The sequence below is a fragment of the Panthera tigris genome, chromosome E2 (assembly GCF_018350195.1).
Source record: "Panthera tigris isolate Pti1 chromosome E2, P.tigris_Pti1_mat1.1, whole genome shotgun sequence".
In the NCBI taxonomy this organism is placed as follows: domain Eukaryota; kingdom Metazoa; phylum Chordata; class Mammalia; order Carnivora; family Felidae; genus Panthera; species Panthera tigris.
The window spans coordinates 18,297,803-18,312,130 of record NC_056674.1 but is presented as its reverse complement, the minus strand read 5'-3'; the positions used below and the strand labels follow the sequence as shown (position 1 = coordinate 18,312,130).

Genomic DNA, 14,328 nt, shown 5'->3' with positions numbered 1-14,328 from the left:
CCTCCCCCCGCGCGCGTCGGCCCCGGGCTCGCGCCGCCGCCGCCGCCGCTGCCGCCGCGCGCGCGCGCAGCTCAAGTAAAGGAGGAAAAAAAGGGGGAAAAAATAGAAAGCAGCGGCGGCTGCAGCAGCGATCCGCCGCCGGACTGGGCCAGGCTGGGCGGCGGACGCGCGAGCCGACGATCTAGGGGAGAGGCGGCAGCCATCCAGGGCGGGCCGGGTTAAAAAAAAAGTCGCGGCGGCGGCGGCGGCTGCTCAGGGAAGGAGGCCTGAGGGCCGCGTGCAGCGGGCGGGGGGCGGCCGCGCTGCGTCCCGGAGCCGGGAGCCGCCGGGAGCCGGAGGGCGGGCGGGCGGAGGCGGCGGCGGCGGCTGCAGGAGCGGCGGCGGCGGCGGCGGCGGCGGCGGCGGCGGCATCTCCTCCTCACATGACCCCACTGTTTGTCCCCGTGATCAGCGCGAGCGGCTCCCGTGTCTCCTCCGTCCCCTCCTGCCGCGCGGCGTGAGCGCCGGGCTCGGGGCCCCCCCGGCCGCCCGCCCCCTCCCCTCCCTCCCCTCCCCTCCCCTCCCCCCCCCCGGGCCCCGCGCCCCCCCCGCCCCCACCCCCCCCATGGACATGCTGGACCCGGGTCTGGATCCCGCTGCCTCGGCCACCGCTGCTGCCGCCGCCAGGTAAGAATGCCGGACCGGTCCGTGCCCCCGCGCGCCCCGGTCCCGGCCCTTCGGCCTGGCGACCGGGCCGCCATGATCCCGAGCGGCCGCCGGGCCCAGCTCAAAATGGAGGCCGCGAGGGAGGGGGGCCCCGCGCTAATACCCTGGGTCCCGGGTCCTAGCGGTATCCCAGCTCCAGACCGGGCTGGGCGGGACGGGGGCCGTGCACCTGGGCAAAGGGGCGGGGGCGGCCCTGACCCCCTCTCCTTCCCGTCCTCCTCGCAGTCACGACAAGGGACCCGAGGCAGAGGAGGGCGTCGAGCTGCAGGAAGGTGAGTACTCGAGGGGCCCACCGGGTCTGCGGCCTGAGCCCGGGGAGGGGACTGGGGGCGCCTAGGCCGCGTGACCACTGACCATCCCCCCCCCCCCCCCCGACCGCAGGCGGGGACGGCCCTGGGGCGGAGGAGCAGACGGCGGTGGCCATCGCCAGCGTCCAGCAGGCGGCGTTTGGCGACCACAACATCCAGTACCAGTTCCGCACAGAGAATAATGGAGGACAGGTGAGGCTCCGGGCCGGGAGCCCGCGGGCAAGTGGAGTGTCGAGCTGAGGGTCCAGAGGGCGAGCTGGGAGGGGCTCGGACCTGGCCCCTGCCGGGACCCTAGAACCCATCTCGCCGCTTTGCTGCCCCCTGCAGGTGACGTACCGCGTAGTCCAGGTGACTGATGGTCAGCTGGATGGCCAGGGCGACACGGCTGGCGCCGTCAGCGTTGTGTCTACGGCTGCCTTCGCTGGGGGTCAGCAGGCTGTGACCCAGGTGGGTGTGGATGGGGCAGCCCAACGTCCTGGCCCCACTGCTGCATCTGTGCCCCCAGGTCCCGCAGCACCCTTCCCACTGGTAGGTGCCCACAACCCCTGGGGGGATGGAGAGGGGACAGTAACTCTCTTCTTGGGGATCCCCAGGGAGTGGGGCAGGTGGGACACAGATGCTGCCTTTAGACCCATTGCGTTGTGTGGGTCATATCCCCGTTCTGCAAGGTGAAATTTGGGTCAGGAGTTTTGAAATGTCATTTTTTTTTGTTGTTTTCTGTAAAAGGGGGATGAGAGTAACAGGAAAGACTTTTAGAGGTAAAAATGAATCAACCCATCAGGTGATCACTGAGTATCTGCTGAGTTCCGGGCCTAGGAGACAGAGTGGAGTGGCACACAGGGGTTTTCCGTTCGCCATAGAATGCAGTGAATGTCAGACACAGCAACACGGGAGCGGGTTGGGGAACAAAGATGGCTAAGGGTGGCCTCTGTGTCCTCCTACTCCCCAGGCCGTAATCCAAAATCCCTTCAGCAATGGCGGCAGCCCTGCAGCTGAGGCTGTCAGTGGGGAGGCACGCTTTGCCTATTTCCCAGCATCCAGTGTGGGAGATACCACAGCTGTATCCGTACAGACCACAGACCAGAGCTTGCAGGCCGGAGGTAAAGGGAGGAAGGGGCCAGGGCGGAAGGCAGGGGAGGCAGCAGGCCTAGCAGGGAGGGAAGCCCCCCTAACCAGTTCTCACTGCCCCCCAGTTTTTGCACTAACCCCTGCTTTCGCTGCAGGCCAGTTCTATGTCATGATGACGCCACAGGACGTGCTTCAGACAGGAACACAGAGGACAATTGCACCTCGGACACACCCCTACTCCCCGTACGTGCAGGAGACCTGTTCCCAGGAGCAGGGGACCCTGGGAGGGCCTGGTGTGAGAGGGCCAAAGGAAGGGAAGGTTTTCTGGAATGGGAGCCAGGCAGTTGAGCACACGGCAGGCAGTCAGTATGTGTTTTTGGTCTGTTTCTGCTTCTTGAGTATAAGGGAGTTACCGTTTTTCTATTTCTGCATAAGAGTTTATTTTACACAGCTGATTCTCAAGTCTGACTTCTTCGTAGATGTTTAGGCAAACGGTACCCGAGATAATACGTGCCCGTCTTTTTCCTTTTCTAGGAAAATTGACGGAACCAGAACACCACGGGATGAAAGAAGGAGGGCCCAGCACAACGAAGGTAAGGCCGGGGTGGAGTTTCTGGGTCTCACGGGCACGGCCAGGCCTGGTGCTTGGTGTCACAGATCAGCGACGTGCTAGAAGTGCACGAAAGGTGTTCGTTGAATGCCGGAAGAGTAGAAACGGGTGGAAGTTCGTAGTCAGGAACAGACAGGCAGGAGGTGTGAATTGGAATGTGTTTTGTCATCTTGGTTAGTGATCTCAAATTAACGGTCAGCATCTGAAATGGCGTGTTTCACATTCACATACGGATTTCCTGCCTGTTGAAAACTCGAGTTGATTTGATGCCCCTAGAACTATCTTTCCATTGGTGACTGTCATTGACCTTAAGTCCCTCGTTCCCCTGCCTACCTGACTTCCAGAAGCTGTGCCTCTGGCTGGCCAAGGCTGGGGCATCGTGCCTTTTGTGAACACCAAAGCCCACCCTACGGTTATTTTGGCCCTTCATGATGTCCCCTAGTTCCCCACCCCGAGCCCTGCCTGCCCCCAGTCCGTAGCCACTGTCGTGGACGTGGTCACATGCAAGTCCAGGGGAACATATGTCTTGACGCTTGTCTCTCAGCAAATGTTTCCTGAAGGTGGATTCTGGGCTGGGTGGCAAGCACGCCCCCCCTGCCCCGTGCCAGGTCTGGAGCCCGGTCTGCAGCGTCAAGGAGGCTGGACGGAGTTCGGGCTTGTTTCTTCCCCGGAGAGATGGCCTTTAGGAGTGCGTGTCAGGCAGAGGGGAACGCAGGCTGGAGGGCAGGCAGAGTGGCCTGCGGCTGCTTCGGGGAGTACTGGTGTGGTCATAGCAGAGGTTCCATGCGGAGTGCTTGGGGGCAGGGTACCGGGGAGGACTAAGGAGGGCCTTGAATGTCAGGCGAGGCCCTGAGAGTCCCCACGGTGTTCAGCTGGGTTTGGGCCTTTGTACCTGTGATCGGAGCAGCTCATTGAGCTTGGCGTTGAGCATATCTGTACCACATATATGCCTGTGTCTTAGGCCCTCGGGTACAGTGGATGATAGAACAGATGAGCTCTTGGCTCTCCCGGTGTCCGTTCTGGTGGGAGAGACAGAAGTCACCCAAAGCTGCGGTGTGCCATGAGGTAGTGTAAATCACGACAAGGAACATAAAGCTGCATGGGAGGTTGGAGGGTAACGGAGACAGCGTGCTCCGTAGGCCCCTCTGAGAGGTGACATTTGAGCAGAGGCCTGAATGGGCCGGCCAGGTGCCTGAGGATGCTTAAGTGCAGACGCCCAGGCCGAAGCCAGAACAGACTTGGTGTGTATGAAGAAGAGCAGGAGTCCGAGAAGGAAAGAGGAAGTTGGAGTTTCAGGAGGGCTGTCCGGGACCGGGGTCACGCAGGGCCTTGTAAGAGGCCCTCCCAGCATCCCTGCTCCCGGGTTTTTATTCCAGCCAGCAGAGGGGTTTGTGTATGGACGCTGGATAGCAAGGGTGATGGGACACCGGGGGCTGGGCGCATAGGAGGTAATTGCAGATGTTGGCTCGGGATAGGACAGGGCATGAGGTAGGGGAGCGCGTTGGGGAGATGATTCCAAGGCTGGAGAGCCAGGACTTCACGGTGGCATCAGGTCGCTTTGTAGGGAAGGGGCAGGTCTGAGCTTGGTTTGGGCTGCGGTGTGTCTGAGGGGCCTCCACTAGGATCCCAGGCAGTCGTGGCCCTGCTACTTACTGGCTGCGTGACGCGAGGCTGCTTCTCAGCGTCTGTGCCTGTTCGGTGTTGTGTAGAATGGTGGCCGCGCGGCTCCCCCGGACACTCATGGTGACTTCAGCGAGTACAGACACATGAGCCCCCCCAGCAGCGCGGTGTGCCGCCTGGTAAGGCTGCACCAGTGACTCGGGGATACCATCCAGCCACCCTCCACCCCACTCGTCACTCTCTGCCTCTCACTAGGTTGGTCTAGCTGCAAAGTCATGAATCTTTCTCGTCCTACAAAAAACCGTCTCTCTCATAACCCTGTCTTTCTCCAGCTGCATCCTGTTCTCTCCTGACCTGCACAGTATTTGACCCACCCTCTGCCCATCCTCCCTGTACCCTTGGCAGTCTGGCTCATTTCTCTACCAAAAGACGTCCATCTAAGGTCACTCAGGATGACCTCATTGCCAAATCCACTGGCTTCCTTTCCTGTCTGCGCTCCAAGCATCTGACCCTGCCTGTTCTCCTTCTTTCGGGAATGTTCCCTTCTGTTCTACCCGCTCTGGTTTTTCTGCACTCTCTGCTTTTCCTTCCCAGCCTGTTCTTCAGAGCACAGCATCCCAGTAGCTCCGGGAAGCATGTTAACGGTCTCTATCTCCAGGGCTGTCCTCTCAAGGTTCTGAACAAGTGGGTCAGAGGGAGGCCCAGGAGTCTGTATTTCAACAAGTTACCCAGGTGATTCTTCCCATTGGGCAGGGTTGGGAAACTGCTTTGACTGATGGTTTCCCTTGAGGTCTCGCCCCTCTTCTGTTGGCCTCGGGAGAGTTGAAACATTAGGCCCAGGGATGGTCAATATCCCCAAAGCCTTATCCCTTATTGTAGGTATCGATCGTTTCTCCAGAAAAGAGTATGTGACTTGAACAAGATGAGAACCACTCTTCAGTGTCCTCCCAGCACCCCCCCCCCCCGCCCCCCGCCAACGCCCCGGCCCTGGCTGTGTGCCAAGCTGTCTCTATTCCATTCTTCTCTCTTGATCTCCAGACCCATAGTTTGAGCTGCCCATTCAAAAATCTTCATTTCTGGATGTCCTAGAGACCCCTTCGTACTCAACTTGCCCAAAACAGAGCCTGCCGTCTCCCCTCCCCAAAGGCTCCCAGGCAGCATTTCTCTTTCCATAGTGGCATAAGGCTCCCCTGTGCTAATTACCCAAGCTGGAACCGAATGCCAGGGCCACTGTCCACTCTGCCCCCTTCTCCTTCCCTCATGTCTGCGAACCCTGAGATCCTGTGCCAAAGCGGACTTCAAATCAGATTCTCTTTCTCCTTTTTCCCTCTTTTCCCCCATTTCTTGGAACCACAGGAGCCTGTCTCCAGGTCCCACGGGAAACTGGGTCCTGCGGGTCCTGCCTGAGGGTGGCCCGTGCAGCGCCAGCCCACTGCAGCCATGTCAGACTTTGGGTCCCCTGTTACCCGGATCCTCTGAGGAGCCAGAAATCCAGATCTCTGTGAAATCTGGTTTTTAAATGCCGGATGGGATTGCTTTTTTTTATTTCATTAGTTCCTACTCTTAATGTTGTTAATTCGTTCCATTATTTACTTTGGATTTAGTTTGTTTGGGGGTTTTTCCCTAGCCTTTTAAGATGATTTAAACCTTTCTTTTTTCCTAGCACAGGCCCTTCTGGTTGCAAATTTCACTCCACTGCTGCTTCAGCTGCATCCCATTTGGATACATTGGTTTTCATTATCGTTCAGTTTAAAATATTTTCCAGTTTTCCTTACGATTTCTTCTTAACTTCCAATCGTGTGGGTTTTCTGGGTAATTTTTTTGTTTCTGATTTCTAGTTTAGTTCTGTTCTCATTAGAAACATACTCTTATTATATAATTTCAGTGCCCTGAAATTTGTCGAGCCCTACTTTATGGTCCTAAACGTGGTCTGTCTTGTGAAAGTTTGCATGTGCACTTGAAGAGAATGTATCTGCTGCTGTTGTGTGGAGTGTTTCCTCGGTCAGCGAGGTCAAGTTGGCTGACACTGCTCAGGTTTTCTGTGCTGACTTTTTTGTCTACTTGTTCTGTCGGTTACTGAGAGAGGAGTGTTAGCGTCTCTAATTGTATCTGTGAATTTGCCCATTTCTCCCCCCAGTCCTGGCAGGTTTTTCTCCTGAATTGTTTTCAACATTGTATGGGCGTAACTTCCATAGAACGGATGTGGCGTTGGTCTTAACGGTCTTCCACCATTTTAAATGTGCCAAGATGGTCTTCCTGAGCCATAGGCCTGACCACCTCACCACCTGCTTGATGAAGGGGCCTACACTCAAGGGCCTGGGCCCATAAACAGGGCATTCAAGGCCTCACAACCTGGCCTTTCCTACACCCTGCCCCACCGTATCTGCCAAGTATCTCCCAAGAATTGCCGTGTCGCCATTTCTGAATTTTTCACACCTGTCTGCCTAATGCCCCTGTCCTCAGAAACCAGCCCAAATGTTCCCTCTCCGAGTCTCTTCTGTAAAGGTCCACCACGCCCCACCCCCATGCAGAGATCGTTGCCTCACACTGGCATTCCCCAGGCCCTCGGTACGATCTTCGATGCCAGCACATCCACGGTGTCAGTACCCCCCGTTGATGCACATCTCAGGGATGCTGTGGGCACCAGCAGGGCAGAGACGGAGTCCGCCGTAGACTCTGGCCTCGCAGGGCACCCTGCACACGGTAGGGCAAGCAGGACGATTTAAAGAAGGAAACGCAAACTGGAAAAGCTGTGCCCGGCCCCCCCATCCCTGCCCCCTGGTGGCTGGAAGGGAGGAGTCCACGTGAGGTAGGGCCGCGGCACGGTGCCGGGGCTCGAGCTCGCCAGGCTGCGCGCGGGGAGACCAGGAAGCGGAGGAGCCACCTGCTGTGGAGTGGAGCGCGCTGCGGGGGGCCGGGGGGCGGCGCCGCCAGGCCCGGGCTGGACTCTGGGCCCCGCTGTGGTCCTTTGGCCGCGGAGTTCCCAGACCATAGGACACGGCCGTCCTCCGTGGGGAGGTGCAGGTCTCTCCGTGGGACCCGGATATTGTGCACTCACGCCAGAGCCAGGGTGGGGCAAAGTGCGGTGCCGGGCACGTTCTCAGCAAGGCGTTGGGGAACTCTTGTGGAAAGACGGAGGGTCCGTGTAGGAGGGCGTCCTCACCCAGGCTAGGGTGGGGAGCACTCGGACGTGGGGAAAGGCTGGTTGGCAGTGAGCAGACAAAGCCAAGAGCCGGCGGTGGGATTTGCCTGTTCGTGGCCGGGCGTGTTCTTTGAGAGAACAGCAGGGTCAAGGGGAGGAACCGGCCTCAGAGGCTGTGAGGAGTAAGGGGCGTGATTCCGGCCCACCCTCCTTTCTCACTCCCCTCCCCCCCCACCCCCGACCCCCTCTGTAAACGCCTGTCAGCACCGCCCAGCCTGGAGACCATACCCTTTGCCTTCCTCTCCAAACCTCTCCTCCAGGCTTCATCTCCTCAGCAAACACCGACTGCTTTTGTCTGTGGTCTGTCCTGGCAGGAGGGATGAGGGTGTGTGATAGTTGTGGGTTGACGGAGGCTTTCTTGTGTGTCCACACCAGTGCCTAGTATTGTGCTTGGAAGGTAAGGAAGATTCTGGCACAGCTTTGCTTCGGGAGGCCCTGAAGTGGGGTCTCGGGCTTCAGCGCAGGCCGCCCCCAGGCAGCTGTTAGAAGGCCCTGAAGTGAGCCAGAGGGAGGAGCTGGAGAGAAGGCGCGGGCCCCAGCTGAATGGGGTAGCTGCCACTCAAGTCAGCTGACAGCTTGAGCGAGGTTGCCGAGTTTTATAGAGTAAAAATCACGCATCTGGAGTTTTTCAGGTGAAACCTTCCATTAGTTTGCCAGCCCTGGCCTTCGAGGTAGGGTTCACATCCTTTGGAGGCCCCTGCGAGCCGCTCATGCCAGCTGGGGGGCTTGGGACTCGCTGCCAGGGCTCTGGAGAAGGATTTTAGCCGGGGGTGGGATATGGGCAGACTGATTGTAGAGATGAAGAGAAAACAAAATTACGGAGCCCAAAGCTCTAGGGGGTATGGAAAAATCAAACACCCCCCGCTCTGGGGGACCCGCGAGGGGTACTTGGGTCCCGTGTAAAGGAGCTCTGGCCCATTCTTGCCTCCCAGGCACACGAGCCACAGCTCCATTTCTCAGGATGCCAACTATTACGTGAAATTTCTTAATTTGAATTTCGGCTCAGATTTTTAGAATCTGCCGGGCAGGGGGGCCGGGGGGCGGGTGGGTAGAGGGGAGACTCTGTTCCTCTTGAGAAGCGGGGCGCGGGTGCCCGCGTTCGGGTCTCGGAACATCAGCGTCAGGGAGTGAGCCGCCCGAAGCTCTGCTGGCACGGCCGTGGACACTGCTGTTGCTCTTACAGTGGAGCGGAGGCGGAGGGACAAGATCAACAACTGGATCGTCCAGCTTTCAAAAATCATTCCAGATTGTAATGCGGACAACAGCAAGACGGGAGCGGTGAGTGCCCCCCGGCCCTCCAGCTCCCCGCGCTGCCGTGGGCCAGGCCCCCAGCCCCTGCGACGAAGTCTGCCTGACCTGGCCCCCCCCCGGGCACAGGCCCTGTCCCAGGTGAGCCGGGGGCGGGGGCGGCGCTCACCGGCGCTCTCGCCCCCCCCCAGAGTAAAGGAGGGATCCTGTCAAAGGCCTGTGACTACATCCGGGAGCTGCGCCAGACCAACCAGCGCATGCAGGAGACCTTCAAGGAGGCCGAGAGGCTGCAGATGGACAATGAGCTCCTGAGGCAACAGGTGAGGGCCGGGCCGGGCCGGGGCTGGTGGGGGAGCCGGGGCAGGGGCGGGGAGCCAGCCCCTGGCTCCTCGTGCCCTGTCGTGTGTGCCAGATCGAGGAGCTGAAGAACGAGAACGCCGTGCTTCGTGCCCAGCTGCAGCAGCACAACCTGGAGATGGTGGGCGAGAGCACGCGGCAGTGACACCCGCCCCGCCGCGCGGCGGGGGCTCCTCCGGCCGCCGCCGCCCCTTCCCCAGCCCTTAGCACAGAGAGGGACAGACGCCCCTCCCCCAGCTGCGTTTTTTTATAGTAGATTTTTAACAAAACGGGGAGAAACAATGCATTTCTGTGGATAAGCGCCCACCGCTCTCCTCAACTTGGGAAATGATCTCCTCCCTCCCCCTCCTGTCTGTCTCCCTCCTCCGGCCCCCACGGAGCCCCAGCACTTCTAGTGGTCTCGCCTGGAGGCAAGAGGGAGGAGGACGGAGCCCTGCCATATCCCGCTGCCTCCTTGGTCTCTAGAGGTACTGAGACAGGGTGCTTTCGGGAAGGAGGGGAGACTTTACGGGGGCCAGCCCCGGGGCCTGGACCTAAGCAGGGAGGCCATGTCCCACCCCACCTCTTGTTTCTGGATCCCTGCTCCCCTTTGAGTGTGTGTGTGTGTTTTAATTTTCTTTATGGAAAAGTGGACAAAAAAATAGAGAGAGAGAGAGAGAGAGGTATTTAACTGCAATAAACTGGCCCCATGTGGCCCCGCCTTGTCTGTCTGTGTATCTGTCCATCTCGGGTTTGGGGGGGGGGGCCTGGGGTCTGCAGAACTCCATGTTGTGTTCGTGGCTGTGTGCCCGTCCCTGCCATCCTGTACCCCCTGGTACCCAGTCTGTCGGCTGGATGGTGGAGAAATTAAGGAACGGATATCCTCTTTGAGGCCCCAGGTGTGCATATGTGGTGTGAAGGCAGGAGGTGCCAGGGTCAAGGACACGTCCCATGTTTTTGGAGGAGAGGCTGGGGTCTCTCCTGTCATCCGTTCTAAAAATAGGACTGGCTCCTGACCCTGCCCTTAGGGGTTGAAGCCCTCCCCTCTGCACCAGCCAATGGTGGGGCCTGGCCTTGAGCCCCCCACCCCCAGGAAGGGCAGATGGCCAGGAAGCCAGGCTTGGCCCGTCAGCCTGTCGCCTCACACTGTGGCTCTGGCGCCTGTACTGTGACCCCTGCCCCGGCTGATGACGAAACCTGGCCTGAGCGGAGACGTGGTGATGCCTGGCGGTGCCGGGGGACGCTGCCATGTCTCCCTGTGGGTGGCCGCACAGCCCTTGACTCTGCTTCGGCCCCACCCCCCACACCGCTCCAGGGAGCCGGGCCTGCCAGCCTCGTCACCTCGCCGAGCTCTCCACCCGGTCCCATCCCGAATGTTCCTACCTGGTGTTCCCTCTGACAGCCCCGTCCCCTCCGCCGAGTGAAGGCGTGTGGGGCAGGAAGAGCCTAACGTGGACTGAATCAGGGGGCAGGTGGCAGGGAGCAGCCTTCGCCTCCCGGCCCCCACACACCCCGCTTTTGTGGTTTTGAGTGGGCCTCAGTGGCAGCTCAGGCCCGGAACGGGTGTCCGTTCCTTGGCAGCGTCGTCTGTAGGCTCTTCTGCCGGAGTTGACCCTGAACGGTCCTAGAGTGAGTCAGGGTGGCGGCATGGCTAAAGGCCTGTCTGCGGAGTCAAGGTTGGTAGTTCCCAGGGCCGTGTGCCTGCAAAGACGGCCCAAGTGAGTAGGAGGGAGGTGGCCCCAGGCAGGCAGCCCAGGCTCGTCTCCATCCGGTGACATGCTGGAGGACCAGCTCGCCCAAAAAAGGCCCAGCTGTGCAGCGTCGGCCACCATCTGTGGTTTGGCTGCTCCCACCGCGGCCGGTTTCAAGGTGCCAGGGGGATGTCCCGCGGCAGAGCCGGGATGAGATGCGCACCCTTCGCTCCGTGGAGCCGGTGTGAGCCGGGTCTAGCACGTCCCACTGTGGCCTGTGCTCGTGGGGAGGCAGGAAGGCCAATGGTGAGAGCACGGGCCCCAGGGTCCGGCTGCTCAGGCCGGCCTAGCTCTTCTGACCAGGTGCGCTTGGGCACTGCCCCGAGTCCGCCCTCGGTTCCCCCTACAGAATGAAGAAAAGCAGCCTTGGGGTGGCCGTGGGCTCCCAGGAGGGAGCAGGGCCCGGGAAGCTAGGCCGCCGGGACCGGTGGCTAAGAAGGCGACGAGGGCCCCAAAGCACAGAGCAGAGCCCGACATGGGGCAGGCGGGAGCTGCTGGGGGCGGGCGGCAGAGGCCGAATGCAAAAGTGGGTCAGTACATCCGCCGGCGCATAGGATGCAGGCGTCTGATGGCAGCCGTTACTATCACTGCTGTCTCGTGGCCCAAAATTCTCGGGGACGTTCTGCAGATACATTTCCCAAGATTCAGAAAACCACATGCCTGCTGGGGGCTGGAGCCGACACAGATTCCTGCGTCTGGCCACCCCAGCGTTCCCTGCCAGAACCCGTGCACATGTGAAGACCGCCTGAAGCGATAGGAATTCTGCTGGACACCCGAGGGACCATAGTGACAGCCGGCCTCCCTGTGGATGAGGATATCGGGAAAGGGGGGAGAATAAGAGGTCACCTTCCTCCTACTCCTCGAACTGTTCAACTTTGGGGGCAAAAGGAATTTTTTCTGAAGTCAACAGGGTGATGCTGTGTCAGGGAAAGTGTCTCCCAGGTGGCTGGCTAGAGGCATGGGTCTGTGGCCCCGTCTGCCCCACCCCCTGGACACACCTCCGCTGGCTCAGGGTGACATAACACTGTTCCCTGTCGCTCTGTTCCCGCTTATCTCCCGTCTTGTCGGCGCCACCACCTTCTTGGAAATGAGTTGGGACAAAGGGGAGGGGGCTTAGTACCCCCGCCTCCCCCAGAAGGGCCCATAAAAGCAGCTGAAACGGGACCCCAGACACCACAGCAAGTCCCAAACCCGACAGCGGGACACAGCCAGACAACACGATGGCACTGAGCACACAGGTCCGGGCCGCCTGCCTCCTGCTCCTCCTCCTGGCCAGCCTGGCCAGTGGCTCAGCTCTCCGGCAAGAGGTGAGAGCCCAGGGGGCCCGGGCCCGGCACGGTGGCCGGGACCGGAGAGCCAGGCCCTGGGTGGTGGGGGGACTGCTGAGGGCAGCTGGTCCTCTTAGCACCAGGTAGAGCTCGGGGCAGGGACCGGGGTGGGGACGGACGGCCGCCTGAAGTACAGAGATCGTGGCCTGAGGATCGGACTGGGGGCCCGAACTAGTTCCACAGTTACAGAGCACCTGCTCTGTGACAAGTCCTTTTCTAGTCAGTGGGGATCACACAGCGAACAAGGTAGAGGAGAGAAGAGCTTTGCTCTCGTGGAGCTGACGTCCCGGCCGGGGAATTCATCTGTGAACAATTAAAACATAACCAGGATAACTGTCTCGTCAGTGGGATCCTGGATAACAGAAGATGGTGATGGCAGCAGAGTGGCCACGAGGGGTGAGGGGAGGACTTGCGACGGATCAGGGGCTGGGAGTCAAGCGGGATGGTTTGTGAGAAATGAAATTCGACCTGGGACTGGGTGACCTGGACCATAAGAGAAGGGGGCGGTAAGCGAAGCCCCGGGCAGAGGGCAGACGGGTGTCCGAGGATCGGAGGCTGTAGTAAGTGGAGAGGACGCGGCTTGGAGAGGAGACTGAGGGGCGGACTCCAAGTACTGACTTTCCTCCGCCTGCGAGGGCAGCTCTGCAGGCTAGTTTCTTTTAGCACAAGCGCTGGCACTGGGGAGAGGGGCGGAGGGAGAGACTCTTGAGCGGGCGCCACGCTTTTAATCCGACCGATAAGGTGTGAGGCACGAACGGGATGGACGGGGCGAGACGCAGGGAGACTTGATACAGGCGGGGGTGGCATCCAGGCCAGGGAGGGTGATGTCCCCAAGAAGTGAGAGAGGGAGACGGATCCGGGATCCGTCTGCAGGAAGAGCTGCCCGAGGGCGGGGGAGAAAAGGCCAGACGGCAAGGCCACTCCTGGGATGCCAGCTGAGCCCCAGGACACCGACCACGCGGGGAGAAGCTGGTCTTTGGGGGCGAGTCTGAGAGCTCCACATCCCCACCACCCTCACCACCCCTTCTGCTCTCACAGACAGGACAGCTCACGGACCTCCAACCCCAGGACACAGCGGCAGCCGAGGCGGGCTTGAAGGTGAGAGCACCTGCGAGTCCCTTCTGAGCCTCCCCGTCCCTTCCCTGCGCCCAAGCTCCGCTCACTCTCCCTTCCTCCCCGCAGCCCGTGCTCCAGAGGCTAAGGAGGCGAGACACCCACTTCCCCATCTGCATGTTCTGCTGCGGCTGCTGTAAAAAAGCAAAGTGTGGGATGTGCTGCAAGACGTAGAGCCTCCCCAGCCTGCCCCCGGACCTCCCTCCCCTCCGTATTTATTCCTGCTGCCCCCTGACTCTCAGTGAATGGACTTGGAATAAAATGGCTCGTTCTGTCTGTTGTTTTCCATCCCAGAGTGTCTGTTGCCCTTTCTCCCTGCCCAAGGCCACTGCCAGAGGCTGGTTCTGGCCCCTGTCTTGCAAGGGCCGGTACTCCGTGGGGCGTACGGGGTTCGTGCGTGCTGGGTTTGGCAAGGAGGCTTGGTGAAGGAAGTTTCTTCCCTGTTCTTCCCTCCCTTCCCCTCTTCAGAGGACCTAGAATTTACGTTGCTACAGCGGGGCTGGAAGTTAAGCCAAGTTTCTTCTCCTTGAAGTCTTCTTGAAACAGGGGTTACAACTTTAGATTCCCCACAAGGGTTCTCAAAGCAAGGTCTGGGGACTCCTCGCAGGGCTCCACAAGGTGGAAACTACGAAAACGTCACTTGTTTTTTTCTTTCACCTTCTTTGCGTCCCGGGCGTACAAGCTCTGTGACACGGGATGACCCCATGGCTCTGACGGTAATGAGCTGTGCGCTCGTGTGCCCCCGTGCTTTAAAAGCGTCCCAGTCTCGATTTCTCATACATTGAGCAGCCATAGATACCACCCATGTAAACAAGAGTTGTTTTGGAGTCCTCGAAGATTTTGCAGAGTAGAAAGGGATTCTGACACCAAAGAGTTTGAGAAAAACCGACGACCTTCTGGACAGGCACGGCGAACGAGTGAGGGGTGGGGGGCTTGTCTCAGAGGAGCACGTGGGAGGCTCTGTGATCTCAGTAAGGACGCACGGCATGTGACCCACGTGGGAGAACGCCGTCCACCTCCATGAGGAGCTGAGTTCCCT

General features: G+C 59.9%; 2 protein-coding genes across 2 annotated transcripts; both read left to right on the top strand.

Moving 5' to 3' along the window:
- The first annotated feature begins 582 nt into the window (after positions 1-582).
- Positions 583-9,824, top strand: USF2 (upstream transcription factor 2, c-fos interacting). The gene is made up of 10 exons (XM_042969069.1): positions 583-666; positions 931-977; positions 1,087-1,205; positions 1,341-1,541; positions 1,963-2,113; positions 2,237-2,324; positions 2,616-2,674; positions 8,697-8,791; positions 8,953-9,081; positions 9,174-9,824. The coding sequence occupies exons 1-10, from the start codon at positions 605-607 to the stop codon at positions 9,261-9,263; spliced, it is 1,041 nt and encodes a 346-aa protein (XP_042825003.1). The 5' UTR covers positions 583-604; the 3' UTR covers positions 9,264-9,824.
- Positions 9,825-12,004: 2,180 nt separating this feature from the next.
- LOC102956443 (hepcidin antimicrobial peptide) lies at positions 12,005-13,574 on the top strand. The gene is made up of 3 exons (XM_007096768.3): positions 12,005-12,155; positions 13,215-13,274; positions 13,359-13,574. The coding sequence occupies exons 1-3, from the start codon at positions 12,069-12,071 to the stop codon at positions 13,461-13,463; spliced, it is 252 nt and encodes an 83-aa protein (XP_007096830.2). The 5' UTR covers positions 12,005-12,068; the 3' UTR covers positions 13,464-13,574.
- Positions 13,575-14,328: the final 754 nt, after the last annotated feature.